Source organism: Denticeps clupeoides, chromosome 2 (genome assembly GCF_900700375.1).
Source record: "Denticeps clupeoides chromosome 2, fDenClu1.1, whole genome shotgun sequence".
In the NCBI taxonomy this organism is placed as follows: Eukaryota; Metazoa; Chordata; class Actinopteri; order Clupeiformes; family Denticipitidae; genus Denticeps; species Denticeps clupeoides.
In genome coordinates this window covers 12,604,663-12,622,928 of record NC_041708.1, presented here as the reverse complement: position 1 = coordinate 12,622,928, position 18,266 = coordinate 12,604,663, and the positions used below count along the sequence as shown (strand labels likewise).

Below are 18,266 nucleotides of genomic sequence, written 5' to 3'. Positions count from 1 at the left end.
GTGTGTGTGTGTGTGTGTGTGTGTGTGTGTGTGTGTGTTGTAGACCAAAGTAAAACTGTGGCAGACGGGGCAGCAGAATTGAACCCACCGTCAGGTATAATGTTTAGCATGCAGGGGCTGGGTGTGTAACATTAACATGTCTTGCTGGCATCCATCGGGCTGCTTTTGGTGTCAGTTTGTGCCGCTAACATGTCCTTTTGAGTGTTGGTCGAGACTTGCTGTGTCTCCGCTGCTTCATTCAACCAAAATTGATTTTAAAGTAGCTTTAAGTACAGTTTCTATTTAACTAAAATTAGATTAGAATTATTTTATCATCTGCAAACTAAATGCTTGAAACAGAAAATAAACATTTTATCATCTTTCTGTTGCCAATGTGACCCTTAGTCATCTGGTTCCAGAAATCCATTCAAAATATTTATGGAACACAATCCATTTTTCCATTTCTGAAACTTTACAGCTATGCAGCTGTCTGCTTAGCTTTAATGTTTATTACTTGTCCCATAAAACCAACAGTCTGTCATAAAGGTTGCTATAGAATGCATTTATTCTGTATTTTTGTTTTAGATAGTGAGGCCTTATGCAGGATGTAAAAAATTCTGTGACCAGCTTGTGAAAATGTTTAGTTCTGAGGTTGTAGGACTGATGATCTTGTTGTATCCTGATACTTGGTGTGTTATTAGTCCTCTATCACCTCAAGGACCTAACATCTTATCAACATGTGTTGCCAAAGCCACACCATGTGTTGGGCTCTGGAGATGTGAAGTGGTCGATGAGTCCAGTATTTTGGAGTTATGGAACTAGCCGTTTAGGATTTTGGAATTTCACCAATATCAATTGGAATCTCAGTGTTATGTCTGCTTCCATTAAGTTAACTCTCCTTTAGCTATCCTGAGGTAAATACAGTTTTCCATTCTATAGCACCTTTAAGTCGATGGAAATCCACCAACAGAAGGGTTCTGCTGAGGTTCTGACCTGTGATAAAGACATGCACATGCTGAGGGAGCAAAGTTCACTGTGTGCCATGTCTCTGACAGAGCAACAGACGGTGGTGCTGCTGCCAAGATCCCCGTCCACCTCCAAAACATACTTCCCCATCCTGGTGGAGAACCTGGAAGATGAATATAGGATTCGGTCTGCAGATGATGGCAAGCTTTTCCGAGAAGAGTATAACGTAAGCTTCTAAATGCTCCTAAATGCACAAGGTACAAGAACTTTTCGTCATGAAAAGTGGGCCATCATGAGTGGGCCATCAGCGTCCTTGATATCTTTTTGATGAGTTCTGTTATATGGTGGTACCTGAAACCAATGCCTGGGAGAGTATTGTCTTTCGAACAATCACCCATCAAATCACCTAACAAAAGTCTCCAAATACCTAATAATTTCTGCGTCTTTCTTTAACTGAATATTTTTCATTGTTTTTGATCTATGGAATTACGTGTGAGGTTATGTTGCAGTTTTGCTCCTATTGCTGCATTTTGGTTTCTATCAACCACCTTAAGTTAGACAAAGTTTTTTTTTTTCTTCATTGACATTAATGTGCATTTCATGAAGCTATTTATGATAATGAAGAGTATGCAAGGCAGCTATGAAAGTAAAGAGAGGCACATCTGAACAATTTGATTCATGAAAATTATTCTTAGCTTCTTCAGTATAGCCCCTGTCGTTGTTTCCATAGACTCCATAGAGTTTGTCTGACTGGTGTATAAATTAACAACTAAAGCATTATTCCAGTATTAGGTCAAATTATACACACACAACAAATGCATTCATTCAAATGCATTCTGTCTGGACAGAATGTGATGATTAGGACAGAATGAGGATCTTCTGTGAGACTGACTCATGAGTGTAATTTCCCCCGATTCCTGTTTCAGGGGCGGGTGGCTGAGCAAGATTAGCTGCCAGCTAAGCTGTCCCAGCAGGTCTGTGAATCAGGACGCAGTCATTATTAAATAAGAGTGGACATGGAGGTCATTGTGGAAAGGATGTTTGTGGCGATTGACCCTAATGCACTCCTGTTTTTACATCCGAGGGGAAGTGACCATAGTGACAAGGGAGTGTATGCACTGGCAAAAACACCAGACACTTCTCATTTTTCCCTTAAATTTTGTTGTTCCTTGAGAAGTGACAATGACAATAAAGATTTGTCTTACCTTTTTCTTCTAATGGTATGATTAAATTAAAGCAAAATATATTATTTTCACGATATTGTTGTATTATGACTAAAGCTCTAGAACCTATTATATTTTAAATCTTGGCAATAAAACAAATCTATTTAATCTTTGAGCACCATAAGTAAAACTCTATGCTAAGTAAATGATACAATTAAATAATACAATGAAATGTAATAATACAAGTACTTTTTCAGGCCAGGGACTCCTTAAGGGGCAAGATATTTTCAGGGATCCCCTCAAAGACAATTCTAATTAGTATTATCTGTTATCACAGCAATTCTATTGACAATTCAATAGATTTATAATGCATAATACTTCTGTTAAAATGTACAAATGTACAAGTGAAAGTAATTGACATTGTGAAGCACAGCACACGGTGCATACATCAAAATGTGTCCTCTGCTTTTAACCCATCACCCTTGGTGAGCAGTGGGCAGCCATGACAGGCACGCTGGGAGCATTGTGTGGGGAATGGGCTTTGCTCAGTGGCACCTTGGTGGCTCGGGATTCAAACCGGCAACCTTCTGATCACGGGTCTGCATCTGGATGCATCTGACAAATTTGTTTTTTAGAGAGAGACATTTTCAGACACAAAATCCATTACTCTTCTCAGGAATTCCTGCTTTTGCCTATTAATGTTGACAAAAGCAGACTCATGCTTTAAAGAAACCTGGCTTAAGTAGTAAAGTGCTGATGCAAAACATTTCTATCAGACAGTACAACATCAACAACATGTATTTCTTATATAGCCCATAATCACATACAGTATGTCTCAATGGGCTTTGACAGGCCCTACAGTTGACCCTATTAGCTTGAATTTTAGCTGGAATCTGTGAATGTTTATATTGAAGAAATGGTATGACTGAACATTTCAGTGCTTTTGAAACCAACCATAATCTTGAAACCGGTAATTGGCCTAAGCCTAGTGTAACGCAAATATGTGCAAAGCTAATATACTCTTTTTCATTTCTCTTAGTCCTTGCCTAGAGGTTACACCCAAGGAACATGCGAGGAGGCCAATAAGGAAGAAAACAAGGAAAAGAACCGATATCCCAACATCCTTCCTTGTGAGTGGTGAAAACCTCTAATCTCAAAGCAGGCCGACTGACAGATTTGCACAACCATCACACTTTCCTGTGTAGAGTCATCTTTGTGTGCATATTCCCCAAAGGCCCTGTTTTATCACTTCTTCTGTGCTGTGGGTTAGAGCTCACACCACTTCTTCCTTCCTGTGCACCTTTTTTTCTCAATTTTCACTTCCTCCTGTGTAGATGAGCACTCAAAGCTATATGCATTAATAGATACATGGAGATTATGTTCTGAGAGAATACTTGAGAGTGTCGACTAACCTCATATAAACATATAATACTAATCCTTAATATTAAATGCAGTGACAGGGGAAGACAAGAATATTGATTTTCTGTTTACAATGGCGTCTTGTCATTTGGCGGCAAGTGAACAATTACTTCTTGAAGCTGAGCAAGTGAGGAAAATGGTGAAGAGTAGGGGTATGACACTGATTGTGTAGAGATGCTCTGCTGGGACTTCATCATGATGATGACCAATTTATACACCACCCATTTAAAGAAACTTGGGGACTAAGTACACCCCTTTATGACTGGCATTTTTTGCATCTTGCCACACTGGAAAAAAATGTTCAGGGGTTGTTTCAGGAACATCATGAAGGGGAATTTTTTTCAATGCAAAATAAGAAGTAGTATAAGTTTCAGAAATGGGCTAGGTTGGTAGTTAGTTCCTCCTCACCAACATGCAGTCTGCTACATAACACAATTTACACTTGCTGTTAACAGTGGGATGCCAGATACTTCAGGACATTTTCCGAGGTTTTGTGAAGACCATGTCTTGTTAGATTAAACTTGTGGTTTTAATGCTGATTGTGTATACATTATATGCCCAGTTGACTGGGACCATTCCTAGTATTGGGGATTAATGGATTTAGAAAGTAAAGTGGTTGATAGCCCATGATGTTTGCTAAAAATTACATAAAGAACACAAATGTGTACCAAGTACCAGTATTTGAGGGAACAATGTATCTGTCTTTTATTAGATGACCATTCCAGGGTGGTGCTCACACCAGTGGAAGGGGTTCCTGGCTCAGATTATATAAACGCCTCTTATATTGATGTAAGTTGATAACCCAGTTTAATGATAAATATCTCTTGTGGCATCACATTTTGAGTGACATTGCCCATTGTTTCTGAACTAGGGCTACAAGGACAAGAATAAATTTATTGCAGCACAAGGTAAGCAGTCTGTGGCATACACATGCAGTTCACATTCATCTGCCATAAATCTTCTAACACACAAAGCATTGTGATCCATGAGTTTTGTACATCTCAGCTGCAGTGTCAAATGCTGATAAATAGATGAAATAGATAACTTTCCCCCCAATCAGGTCCAAAGCCAGACACAGTCGCTGACTTCTGGAGAATGATTTGGGAGCAGAAGGCTGCGACAATTGTCATGCTGACCAATCTAAAAGAGCGAAAAGAGGTGAGTTTTGCCTTTGGACACATTCCACCCAGCAAATGCTCTTGAACATGATTTTTTTTCTTTTTCATTCTTTAAAATTGCCTCTCCTGGATAACTCAAAACATGAAGGTCATGGGTACTCCACAACAAAAAGTAATTTGCATGTGTGTATGACATTCACTGGCCATATGCAGCCAGAACCACAAAAGCAAATCAATAAGAGTGCAGATTACAAATCAGCATCAACAGTGCTCCAAATCAATGATAGAATAAAAGCTTAATAAAGCCCTTCAAGACTTAATCATAATTAGCCAGCGGACCCCCTTTAAGTTGTTTGGTCGGTGGCTGAGTAATTCTGATTGACTGGCAGCAAGATTAAGCCATTTGGTTTGCAGAGCAATGTCTTAAAAGTCACCTTTGAGATATGAGGGTGATTAACAAAGCAGTTACCTGTATATTGGAACTAGTCTTATTTTCAAAAACACAGGTACTTAGATCCGAGCTTCATTCTTTATTAAGTATATCTGAAAATTACACAAATTCTTATGAACTCCTTGGCTCGGTGGAGTAATATTAATAGTGTTTAGGTAAGTGTTAAATGGAAACAAAAAACTATTGTATCCAAAAGCAGGGACTAAATATGACTGATACTACCTGTGCATGCACACTTAAAATAATAGATTGTGCATGCATCCGACTGGAGTATAAGTATTATAACACATTTCAATTGGCTGAATGAAATTGCATAGCAGGAAAAGCTAGCATCAGAGCTATTTTGCATTTTGCCAGCATAATGTAAACAGCTAGCAACAACCAAATCTGTTGCATTGGAGACGGACACTGCACTGATAGATGCTAAAAAATTTTAGCTGTCATTTTTCAATGTTTATTTTACTCACTAAATGTAACAAACCAAACAAACAAAAATATTTTAACATTTAAAAACCTTAACTGTCCCTTAAAATGTCTTTTTATTTTTTTCCACTTCAAATGATTCAGTCTTCTAGAACTAATTTAGCCTGAAAAACAGATATATAATATTAAATTAATAACTTCATAATTATTATTAAATCCATAATTGCTATATGAAAATTGAAAACCTACAAAAATTTCTATAGGATTAATTTCTATGAACATGGGATGAACACTGTTATTAGACTGTGATATAGGTCAAAGATTGGTACCATTAATGATTTTGATGCATTGTTTATTTTTTTGCATTGTCAAGCAAAAACCTAAAAGCAAAAACTTGTCTTACTAAGGACAAAAATGTCACATTCCAATAAAACACTATGAAAATATTATACATTCATATTTTTTTTACTTTAAACAACTCTCTTAGAACTACTTCAGCCTGAAACATAGATATCAGATATGAACAATTTTTTGGTGGTTTATAAATCCTAATTAGTAAAATATTTTTTAATATTAATCATAAAATCTTAATGCCACTTGGTGGACACTTATATAAAGGGAAGTTGAAAACCTGAACAAAATTAAGTCTTAAAATTAAGTATTGCATCCATTTACATTAAGAAAAATCCGTGCAAGGAGGCAGTCCCGGACCCTCCAGCGACCGTTCACTGCACCTCTGGTTGGTGCATTCTGGGAACATGCAGCCCCTCTCGCTGCACGTCCCTGCTGGCAGTGTGCCCATCTTTTCTGCCTGCACGACGCATGGATGCTGTCCTGGACCCTCTGGCGACCGTTCACTGCACTCCCGGTTGGTGCATTCTGGGAAAATGCAACCCCTCTCACTGAAGACCCACCAATTCATGACATCATAGCTCTCTTAGTCGTCTGTGTCCTCCCACCGGCAGTCCCGTGGGTCGTCCACCCTGCTGACATCCTGAAGCCAGGGAGCGATCTGCTCCCATGGGCAGTACTCCGGCCATTCCGGCTGGAGCTGGCCCATCTCTCCACCGGAGGAACACCTCCATTGCTGCTTCCGGGTTTTGCGGATTACACAGGGATCAGCGTAACACTGCAGCGCTCCTCGCTGTGACTCGAACCCCGTATTGCCGGGAAGAAACCGCTCAACCAGTACGTGAGGGTCGTATCCCGGTCCTGGCGCGTCTTGCTGCGGAACTGCCCATGAGCAATCCTCCACCTCTCATGGCTGGTGCCCGTACTCACCATGACTGGCTGATTTCTTTTGTATGGTCTTTAATACTTAATACTCTGCCTTTTCTCTGTGCGCTTTTGGCTTGGGCTTTGACATTCTGTCATGTCTGTGAGCTGATGAGGGAAGGAAGCGCAGAGGCGGGAAATAATGGGAACAAAGATTTATTAACGACAGAAACAAAATCAAGCACGATGGCCAAAAACAGCGGAAATAAAGGGGAAGAACCAAAACTAGCCTGCAGGCGTGTTGCGATTGCCAGAACTCAAAACACTCCAGAACAGTCGTAAGGGTTCACGAAGATTGTCAGGTTCACAAAGATGTCGCAGCCACTGATTTTTTTTCTTCCACAATGTACTCCCCTTTGGTGTACAGCCTGTTTTTTTATCCTACTTCTCTATCCTCATGTAACAACTGCCTGCTTTTCTGATCTTATCCCCTATCTTCCAGACTTGTCCACCCCTCCCCGCAATGTACTGTGTTGTGTATATGTATGGTCAGGTTGATGGACAGTTCTTGTTATTATTGACATGGTATATTGCGTCAGCAATAAAGTGTTCTCATCATCTTATGGGATCAAAAAGTGTTTATATTATATCCGTCTTGGAGAAGAAGTCTTTAAAATGAATATCCTCTATTAAGTTTGATTCTTATTAATTCAACACAGCCAAATGGCTGAAAGATAAACACTGAAATGCACAAATTGTCTTCAGGGATGCTTATGTGTTTTAAATGTATTAGACCTCATCCACACATACAAACCTTTTTCTCTAAAATGGGAAAATTTCCATTTCATCTGGCTTTGCATCCACATGGAAACGGCATCTTAGGGGACCCAGAATGGTTATTTTTTAAAATGGGTTCCAGAGTGAATTTCTCTTTTCTGCATATCAGTGTGGACAGCAAAGTGAAAATACTGTCATATTAACCAAACCTCCAACCTGTCCTGTAACCCCCAATGCATCATACATACAATAATGGCAGATAACAAATTTGTGGTTGTGCTGCAGTAGCTGCAGAACCTCATAAAGCCACTAGAAATTCTGTCTATGGTGCACACTGCTAATAAAAAAACAAGGCTGCAGAACAAATATGTTTTATGGCTGTTTAACATACTGCAGAGAAGAACTAGACATGAAACATGTCTAGAGTGGTAATAGCCCAGTGGGTAAAATACTAGGTAAACAACAGGAGACCCAGGTTCAAATCCCACTTACTACCATTGTGTCCCTGAGTAAGACACTTAACCCTTAGTTGCTCCAGGAAGGAATGTCCCTGTAACTTATGCTACAACTGCACAGAGAGAAAGACATACAATGTACAAACAACATATGATATGTTTTGTTAAGCAGTTGAAGTAAATTTTCCATTTGAGAAATTGATCTGGCAACTGTAAATTGTGTTGTGTGGCAGACTGCATATTGGTGAGGAGGAACTAACTACTGACCCATCTCTATTTAATTGATATTTCTGACAAAACATGTGTTAAATTTTTTACTATTGTTGTCTACATTGCAATCCATTGCTGCTAAGGTGCTGCCATTGTTATATTTCAGAGGCTCACACATGGTCCTGTGATTTGCTCCTTGTATTCTGGATATGTTCCTTGTTTTCTGGATAATGTTAAAACTACTTATAACTTCCCATAACACACATTTTTTTAGCATTATAGAGCTTAAGCATATGTCTCACTTCAGTATTTTGACAGTGGCTTGTTCATCCTTTCAGGACAAATGTTACCAGTACTGGCCCGACCAGGGCTGCTGGACATATGGGAATATTCGAGTGGTTGTGGAAGACTTCACTGCTCTGGTAGACTACACAATACGCAAATTCTGCATCCAGCATGTAAGTACTAGATAGAGTTTCCTTAGTTTTTTGAAGGCCTTAAAGAAGAAATCTAATCTCTACTAAAAATGGATTGAGTTTTGTTTTAGCAGCATAGCTATACTTTCTGTCTTGATGGATTGGATTCCCTCTTTGAATACTTGTTGCAGTAGAAGCCAATATTATGACTTGAAGGTCAGAGGTTACCTTTGATTTGAAAATTCCCATCATCCTGGGGACATTACCTTATTTTGATCTTATGTGAACAAGTATTTTAATTACACCACATGAAGGCCTATATATCTGGCCATGACCAGAAACACCTGAAATGAGGCTACGTCTTCAAAGCCACTCCCTGGGGCCAGAAAGAACTATTGTTTGTGTTTCTGTGTGATGTAATGTAGTTCGGTGACCAGAAAAAGTGTGTATTCTGCTTGAGACTCTACTGAACTTTTGGCTTTAGGTGTGTTCCTAATGTTTCTTGTGTGGTTTCTACAGCAGAGTACTGATGGCTCTAAGTCTCCCCGGCTGGTGACTCAGCTCCACTTCACCAGCTGGCCAGATTTTGGTGTCCCCTTTTCCCCAATTGGCATGCTGAAATTCCTCAAGAAGGTGAAACAGGTCAACCCATCCTATGCCGGACCCATCGTGGTACATTGCAGGTATGATGCACACAAGCATCCATATATTCTTGTTGGTGTCATGAAGTGATCTTATTTCTTTCATTGTAACAGACAGGAAATCCTAGTTTTATAAATTAAAGTCTTTGGGAAAGAAGATAAATAAAAGGATTTTGGGAGGAGGCTATTCTTCTAGCCTTCTTCTATTCTTCTAACATATCTATTTACCATAGTACCATAAACCAACCATGTGTCCATAGTACCATAAACCAACCATGGTATTCTCCCAGATATAACAGTGGCATCTTTCACTTTGGCCTCAATTTTAAAAGTAAAGATAATATGTTTTATATTTCGGTCTCTAGAATTTTGTGTATTGATAACAGGCTAATGCCATGATCATCAAATGCAAATTGGGTGTTATTTATTGCATCATTTTGCTGTAATTTATCAAACAAAATTTAATACCATATTACAATATTATGGAAAATTTCATATTTTCCTATAACTGCATCCACAATTCCAAGCTTCTTCCCACTTGATAGTATTTTAGTGTGAGTAGAACTCATTGTGCATTGTGTTTATAGCATGTCATTATCCACAGCTTATGTATAAGCTTACGTATAGCATTTTCATTATGAGTTGACTCACTGTTACCATTCATGTTGTTGTTTGGGACAATGAGAAAAAATATGTAGGACTGTGTTGAAATGTTCAGGAGCATTCCATTTGTCCACCAGTGCCCCCAACACACAGAGTCTAGTGTTTCCCCATCATTAGGATACATTTCATAGCCTCCTGACTTTTAAACAGCCCAATGCTGTCATCCACATGAATGTGAATGGTGCAATTGAACCACTGTTTGAATAGTGGGCAGTAACTCCCCCTGGTGGTCAACATAAAATTTGAAATTGTGCACTGGTGGATTATAACCAGGTCAAAATGCAAAAGAAACCTTCAGTGGCTTTTTCTTATGTCCATGATCTGAAACGTTTGATAAGCTGATGACGAGCTTAAACGCACCCCTTCTTACAAATACAGAACCACTTGTAATTCATTTGAGCCATACTCTCTCTCATCTCTCTGGTTCATAGTGCTGGTGTGGGGAGAACGGGCACATTCATTGTCATCGATGGGATGATCGACATGATGTATGAGGAGCAGAAGGTTGACGTCTTTGGCTTTGTGACCAGAATACGAGACCAGCGTTCCCAGCTTGTCCAGACAGATGTTAGTAATAAAAACTCTTATTGAACTATAAAATTAATTGCAGTTGGCACTTTTGTAAGAATTGTTGGTCATTGTTGAATGAAGATTTTTAACCTGATTCTGAGGACACAAATGGCTGAAGTTGAATATCTGGTAAAGTATCTGTGTAAGAGCAGCATAAAGTTATATCTGTTAAAGCTATACATTGTGTGAATATGAATATGTTTTGTCAGTGTCAGTTCTCACTCTACTTGTAGTTAAAATGTTCTTCACTCTTGTACATGACAGATGCAGTACTCATTCATCTACCAGGCCCTGGTGGAATACTACCTCTATGGTGACACTGAGCTGGATGTGTCGTCCCTGGAGGGTCACCTGCAAAAGCTGCACAACACATATGCACCATCTGACAGGGTGGGGCTGGAGGAGGAGTTTAAAGTAAGGGCAAATAAGAAAAAAATCTAAGATCTAAATCTTTTTAAGGAAAAACAAAAGTCAGAAAAATAACTTTTGGCTTTATGCACAAATTTCATAATGTATTTTTTATTCCTTTTATTTCCTTTTTATTGGTGCAAACATCTTCTGCATTTATCCTGTCATAAAAAAAACATTTTATACACATTAAGAGAATAAAAACTAGCAGAAAGAGCAAAGTGAGGTGCAGACAATGCATAATGGATCATCTACATGGTGAACCTAATATGTGATCTGGGTCTTGATTGGACACTCAATTAGTGAAAGTGAAGGGATTAGTTAATATTGGTTATTAGTTAATATTGTCACTTTCCCAAACAATTCCTTGTGCTGCAGTGCTGTGTCATTATGTTTGCTTTGTCTAGGATTCCCTAATATAAAATGATTGTTTGCATTTGTTGTATTAAATGCATCCATGCCATGTCCTATCCTTAGTCTGTCCTCTGTCATTTCACCCTTGGGTTATGTGTACATGTATTGCATTTTAGTCTTAGTGTGGGCACACGTGTGCATGATAAGATGTGATGCAATGGAATTCTATTTGCCCAGAATCTGAGGATTGCTATGGATGCCTGAATCTTTTCTGATTCTTTTGCAGTTTTCCATCCATTTAATATAAGCACAACTCATGTGTAGTACAGAGTTAATCACAATTACAGGAGCTAATAACTACACATTAACATGAGAGCCCAAATAAATAAAATAATGGGTAATTCTAATTTAATGAAAGACTCTTCAGTCATATTTTGCCATTTGCTACCCCAGTTACTTAACTTAGTAAAGAAACTCAAGTCTCCTACTAATAATAAGTACATTTTAGCCTCAAGAGGACAGAAACAAAATTACTTAATCTGCTTTCAGTTGAGAAAAGATCCCATATCCTACCCTAAATTTAGCACCTAGCATTTAGCAAACTTTGTTATCGTGCTAAAACAAATGTTAATTCAATCATTTAAATTCTAACAAATTGGATAAATCTGCAAAAGTGGCAAATAAATGTTTTGTTGCCAGGTCAGTTTTAATTAGAATACTATCATTGTTTTGCACGCATTTTGCTGAAATATAGGCTTTTTTGTCACAGCCACCTACCTGCACCCACTGCATACAGTAGCTTACATAAATCAACTGTTCTTTATTGTTTCCCATATTTTCTGCTGTATAGGCATGAATGCTTTGGCAAATGATCTATCAGCATGCTGATTTACCAAAATCAGCATTATTAGCACACACTGAGACATGAAATGTGAGTAAACCTGCTCCCTTTCTACTGCAGAAGCTGACCAATATGCGGATCATGAAGGAGAACATGCGAACGGGTAATCTGCCCGCCAACATGAAGAAGAACCGGGTTCTGCAGATCATTCCCTGTAAGAAAGCGCTGATACGTTTCATTGTGGCGACTAACTGCGGTTCACCAACCACGTCACTTCCTTTTCTTTCAGACGATTTCAACAGAGTCATTCTGTCCATGAGGAGAGGGCAGGAGTTTACTGACTATATCAATGCATCTTTTATTGATGTAAGTGCTCGCCTGCCTGTGTTTATGTTCATGTGTGTGTGTGTATCGTCATGTAGTGTGTGAGTGAGTGTGAGTGAAATAAACAATTAATTCCCTCTCACTGCTTCTGTGGTGGAGTGTGTGGTTGGGTAACTGTTACTGTTTTTGTATGTTTGTGTGTGTGTGCGAATTGTTACCATATGTACAGTAATGGGAGTGTTTGTAAATTTGCTGTCTGCAGGGCTACAGACAGAAGGATTACTTTATTGCCACGCAAGGCCCATTGTCGCACACAGTGGAGGATTTCTGGAGGATGGTGTGGGAGTGGAAATGTCACTCGATAGTAATGCTGACAGAGTTACAAGAAAGGGAGCAGGTACACACTCACATGCAAACACACACTAATGGAATAATTGTTTTTGAAAGAATTGTTTTTAGCACAGTACAAGAGGAAACCCTTGCTGGAGAATGTTTAACAGAACAAAAAATAGTTGTGGGTTAGGTCAGGTGAAGATGAGCATAACAGCCTTCCTGGGTTGTCCATAGAGATATCATGTCTATGACCTGAAGGCCCATCATGGCCTTCAATTGTGTCCCTGAGCAAAACACTTAACCCTGAGTGTCCCCAGGAAGACTGTACCTGTAACTATTGACTGAAATGCACTCTGGTAATTATGTCAGGTAAATGCCAGAAATGCATTTGTGTCTTGTGGGGACACTTATCTCAGTATGACATATTAATGAAAACACATATTTTCAAAAATTTGACTAAATTATTTTCTATAATTCCTAGATATTGTAGATATCAGTGGTGACCTAGCGGTTACGGAAGCGGCCCTGTAATCAGAAGGTTGCCGGTTCGAATCCCGATCCGCCAAGGTGCCACTGAGGTGCCACTTAGCAAAGCACCGTCCCCACACACTGCTCCCCGGGTGCCTGTCATGGCTGCCCACTGCTCACTCAGGGTGATGGGTTAAATGCAGAGGGCAAATTTCAATGTGTGCATCGTGTGCTGTGCTGCTTTGTATCACATGTGACAATAACTTCACTTCATACTTTCATATCATTTTCACATTTAACCCATGTCCACAATGTTTCTGCTCCCTGTAACTCATGTCGTTTCTGGGTTCCCAGGACAAGTGTTTCCAATACTGGCCCAGTGAAAACTCAGTGACATACAGTGACTACACTGTGGAGATCAAAGGAGACACCCTGTCTGACACCTTCAGCTTGAGGGATCTGGTACTCACACACAACCAGGTGAGCTTAATTCCTATCTGCCACTTCTGAGTACAATGTCCAATTCAATCTCACAACATTGTTGAAAGAAAATAATGAAAGAAAAACTATGTGTTTCAGACTAAAATAAGTGTATACTTTTGAAAATTTGTGAATAGAAAAATCCTGAGGTGGCTAAGTTGGGTATCATGATTAAATCCATGCATTTCATTGTATGACAAATTCATGACTGAAAAGTACTTATGCCTCAACCATTATCGGTCTTCATTGTTTTATTGTTATCACCAACCCAGCTTTGAAAATCCCATCTCAGCAATACTTTTGAAAGTTGCCATTTAAGGTGGTTATAATGTTACACCCAGCAGGCCATACAGTTGTACACAAGTTGAATTACAAATCTCAACACCTATTTATTTTGTGTTGTTATTTTATTTTCCTGCATTGTACATGTGTGCGCTTTTCTTTTGCTAGGAGAAGCAGATGAGGATGGTTCGCCACTTCCATTTCCACGGATGGCCTGAGATCGGCATTCCGGCAGAGGGGAAGGGCATGATTGACATCATTGCTTCTGTACAGAAACAGCAGCAGCAGTCAGGGAACCACCCTATTGTCGTCCACTGCAGGTAGCTCTCCACACACAAATAATGATGATCAATATCATCATTGTCCAGACCGAAGTATAAAGGTACATATACTGTAGTTCCTTTTTTAATAGAAACGTCGCCCTCTTGTGTTAATGTAAAGCTTTTATTCCAGAGAGAATTAAACAATGGGAAAACTAAATAAAAAACTGAAATTAAAGGAAAGCATTCATATTACCTGTCTGAATTTAAATTTGGGTTCATTTGAATAAAACATTGCCTAAAATAAATAAAAAATTATTTTTATTGTAGGCATGTTCTAGCTCTAGTGATTGGCAGATGCCTGCTGAAAATAATGTAAGAACTGTAATGTTCAGGATATTAGCCTGCTATATAATATTTTAAAATGTATTCAGGTTGAATGTAAGTAAATTAATGTACTTTGCAAATAACTTTGCAAAGGACTAATGATCTTTAACCTGTCAGTGAACACCCATTTCACACATTGTATTATAACTACACCGTACACTGTAAGGAAATAATAACTTTATATATGTGTACATATATTGTGTGTTTCAGTGCTGGGGCAGGGCGGACTGGTACGTTCATTGCTCTGAGTAACATCCTAGAACGCGTGAAGGCAGAGGGGCTGCTGGACGTGTTCCAGACGGTCAAGAGTTTACGGATGCAGAGACCCCACATGGTGCAGACTGTGGTGAGTTTACCCCAAATGCTTTACTCTGCTAGGCTTCAAAACACTTTTGTACTAAACATATTTTTGAATAGGACAAATAAAAAAAAGAGAATCAAGAAAATCACCTTATGTTCACCTTATGTGTATCATGTGTCTCCAAATATTAGCCCAGACCATCCCCACCCCTGTTCCATAAAACTTTGCTCCACATGGTTTCATGTGATGCTATATTAATCATCTTTCAAAACCCAGAATATGAGCCCTATTTTCAAAGCACTTTAATTGACATAGCACTTGTGGCCAAAAAAAAAAAACTAATTTTTTTCTCTTTTTATTTTCCCAGGAACAGTACGACTTTTGCTACAGAGTGGTACAAGACTTTGTCGATATCTTTTCAGACTATGCCAATTTTAAATGATGAAATCTGCCTTAACTCCTTTTTTTTTTTTTTTTTAAAGCAAGGACCTTTCCTCATCTCCAGATTAAATTATCTTCTATTTTGCTATGCACTTGTAACTAAAAAAAACATGCCATCGTATACTAAAGCAAGCCAACAGATAAAAAAAAATTACAATTTTCTGAGGAAAAACAAATTTCTACATTATTTAAATGAATTGTGTTGTCAAAATATTTGTCCTTCAGCCAATTGTTTTATTTTATTGTAAGATATTTTTTATAATACGTCATGCTAACTAAACATTTCATGTAATATTTGTAAAGCAGTAGTTATTGTAAATGTATTTATGTACTGTTACAGGCTGACCATGATATTTCAGAAAAGAAAAAGTTTATGTGAATGTTAAGAGATTTTATTTATGCAAAATTCAGGTCTTACACTTTGTGATGTCTGATTTGTTCAGACAGACAGTGGTTTGTGGTCAGAGTATCTCTAGTGTTTTTTACAGCAATGGCAAAAACATTTAGCAGCATTGATGGAGGCAAACTATTGAGAATAAAAGACTGCAAAACAGAGTCCAACATTCTTTCCCAATGGCATACATTCTCCGTGGGCAGGGCACCAGCTTCCAGTTTATGCAAATAGAGCTCATGTCAGGTGGTGTCATGTTTAATGAAAAATACAAAAACACAAAGAATCACATGGTAAAACACTGTCTTGCATTAATCTGATCAATTTTTTTAAGGTGTGTGACATGCAGGTTCCCTTTTGAAGGGTCCTGATCATTCATGCCTAATAGGTGGTACCTGTGAGTAATCCTCAATGGGCACCACCTGGGTGGGGCCAGGGCATTGCATTAGGAAATTAATGGATGTTTGGGACACGGTATACTTTTTCTCTATATTCCCATTTTCCACTACCACAGCATGTTCCTATGCCCTTCATGTATAACTCAGAAGATTAGGAGTGTCATCTGGGTCCAATAGGACCAAAATAATAATTTTATCAACCACTCCATCTATATCAAATATTTAAGTGAATGTAGTGACTTGAATGTTTTGCTGGTATGCTTTGATCATTTGTGGAGTTTGGTTGATGTAAAAATGAAGATGTACAGTAAACTAGAAAGATCTAGAAATGGGTACTTACCAATAATGTCAAAGGAGAACCAAGTAAAAAAAAAAAAAACCACCCACTTCTCCATACTGCTCCCCCACAGACTTGCAACAGACCATATTTTGTTTCCCAAACAAAATATGGTCACTTGTGTCTCATTACATTATGACCTCAAGATCTGGATTCTTCAAATGAACATGACATTTGTTCTCTTTGACTGATCACCCCTTAATAGCACATCGGATTTAACTGGATATCAACCAAGTTGTTTTCTAGGTATCTACAACAGGCAATTGGCCAGGGCCACAAGCTAACTTACATATTTTCATTTTCAGAAAAAACTAAGGAGTACTCAGACCTAAAATCTGAGTTGTGTCTTTTTCTAGTGCTACCAAATTACTGCCAGTTGTGCAAAACATTTACAGGCAAGCAAGTTCATCATATAAATTAAGAGTCACAGAAAACATACTTATCCACTGAAATATATTGATTATATTTTCTGCAAAAATTGTTCTGCTAAATTTCTTGTGTCATGGTGTCAAATGAATATCCTTTGCAAGCCCTTGGTTTGGTTTGAAGTATGGCTTTCCAGGTTTCCACAAAGGGCATAGAAACAGCATACGTAAATGTATCGTGCCTTGTGCTGAAAAACTTCCACTTTAATCACTCATTCAGGCTGCCCATGCAAACAAAACATGACTGACGCTAAGATGATTTTTTTTTTTGCTTTTATATAATGTTTTTATTTAGTGGTCTCCTAATACTGTATCTGAAGCCTCTTTCTGAAATGCAACCATGGTGCCGAATTATAGAGTCTCACATGACCGAAGTAAAAAAAAAAACACATTTATGCTCATATCCAATCAATGAGCTATTGGAATGCTTGCACGTTTGGAAACCATGACAGTCAGTGGAGTTCTTTTTTTAGGTGAGGGCTGGGAAATTCTCTGGGTGGACAAAGCATGGGAAACGGGAGGTAACCATTCTCCTTATGATGACATAAGGCGAGATATTCCAGATCCGACTGTAGCAGAATGGCCAAAACACCTTTACACCTATCACCATTTCTAGCCTTCAGAACCATAGACAGGCTAGGGGAACTCATATTAATGTTAAATAATCTCACATGTGAACTTTTCATGATAGGGGACCTCTATGTAAAATTTCACTTAAGATTTCAGGTACAGACTTAATATATTTTCTCATATAGTACAGAGCCTCATCTCAGGATTAAACAAGATGGCAGAAGACTAATGTTCTACCCCATGTGGCCATTATTTCAACAAAGTTGCCAGGTTTTCAGCTGATTAATAAAAGTTGCCCAATTTTAAGAATTTCATTGTCAAAAATCAATGGGAAAGTGACAGTTTCAACTGTGTATCATCAATTTTTGTTTGAAACATGTGCTGTGTGAGTAAATCTTTTTCAGCTTTGCTTAGAAGCAAGCTACATGCATAAACTTTCTTTTAAACTTTGTTTATTCCGCAGCAGCTATGCTGGGGTTCTTAGAGCATGGATGTATTTTCTGTTCACAGGGCAGTGGTGGCCTAGCAATTAAGGAAGCGGACCCGTAATCGGAATGTTGTGCGTTTGAATCCCGAGCTGCCAAGCTGTCACTGAGGTGTCACTGAGCAAAGTACCATCCCCACACACTGCTCCCCGGGCGCCTCTCATGGTTGCCCACTGCTCACCAAGGGTGATGGGTTAAAAGCAGAGGACCCATTTTGTTTGTTTGTACCGTGTGCTGTGCTGTAGTATTTCACAATCACATCACCTTCACTTCATTCCTGTTAACAGGGGGGACAGAACTCAGCCCTGGGTTTTC

The 18,266-nt window shown here is 38.7% G+C and overlaps 1 protein-coding gene across 16 annotated transcripts in view; it reads left to right on the top strand.

Annotated features, from left to right (window-relative positions):
- The window catches only part of ptprea (protein tyrosine phosphatase receptor type Ea), a 65,319-nt gene extending 49,419 nt beyond the window's left edge, over positions 1-15,900 (top strand). For 11 of the 16 annotated variants that reach the window (XM_028962764.1, XM_028962707.1, XM_028962680.1 and 8 more), the window contains 18 exons: positions 44-94; positions 1,035-1,171; positions 3,148-3,238; positions 4,240-4,316; positions 4,399-4,435; positions 4,588-4,685; positions 8,515-8,634; positions 9,112-9,275; positions 10,328-10,463; positions 10,731-10,880; positions 12,190-12,283; positions 12,359-12,435; positions 12,656-12,790; positions 13,549-13,674; positions 14,125-14,276; positions 14,814-14,949; positions 15,272-15,298; positions 15,387-15,900. In XM_028962764.1, the coding sequence (XP_028818597.1) occupies positions 44-94; positions 1,035-1,171; positions 3,148-3,238; positions 4,240-4,316; positions 4,399-4,435; positions 4,588-4,685; positions 8,515-8,634; positions 9,112-9,275; positions 10,328-10,463; positions 10,731-10,880; positions 12,190-12,283; positions 12,359-12,435; positions 12,656-12,790; positions 13,549-13,674; positions 14,125-14,276; positions 14,814-14,949; positions 15,272-15,298; positions 15,387-15,593 (2,015 nt within the window). In that variant the 3' untranslated portion in view covers positions 15,594-15,900. Of the gene's footprint in view, positions 1-43; positions 95-1,034; positions 1,172-3,147; positions 3,239-4,239; positions 4,317-4,398; positions 4,436-4,587; positions 4,686-8,514; positions 8,635-9,111; positions 9,276-10,327; positions 10,464-10,730; positions 10,881-12,189; positions 12,284-12,358; positions 12,436-12,655; positions 12,791-13,548; positions 13,675-14,124; positions 14,277-14,813; positions 14,950-15,271 lie in introns of all 16 variants that reach the window. The other 5 variants (XM_028962774.1, XM_028962793.1, XM_028962800.1 and 2 more) reach the window with 3 other exon arrangements.
- The last annotated feature ends 2,366 nt before the right edge of the window (positions 15,901-18,266 follow it).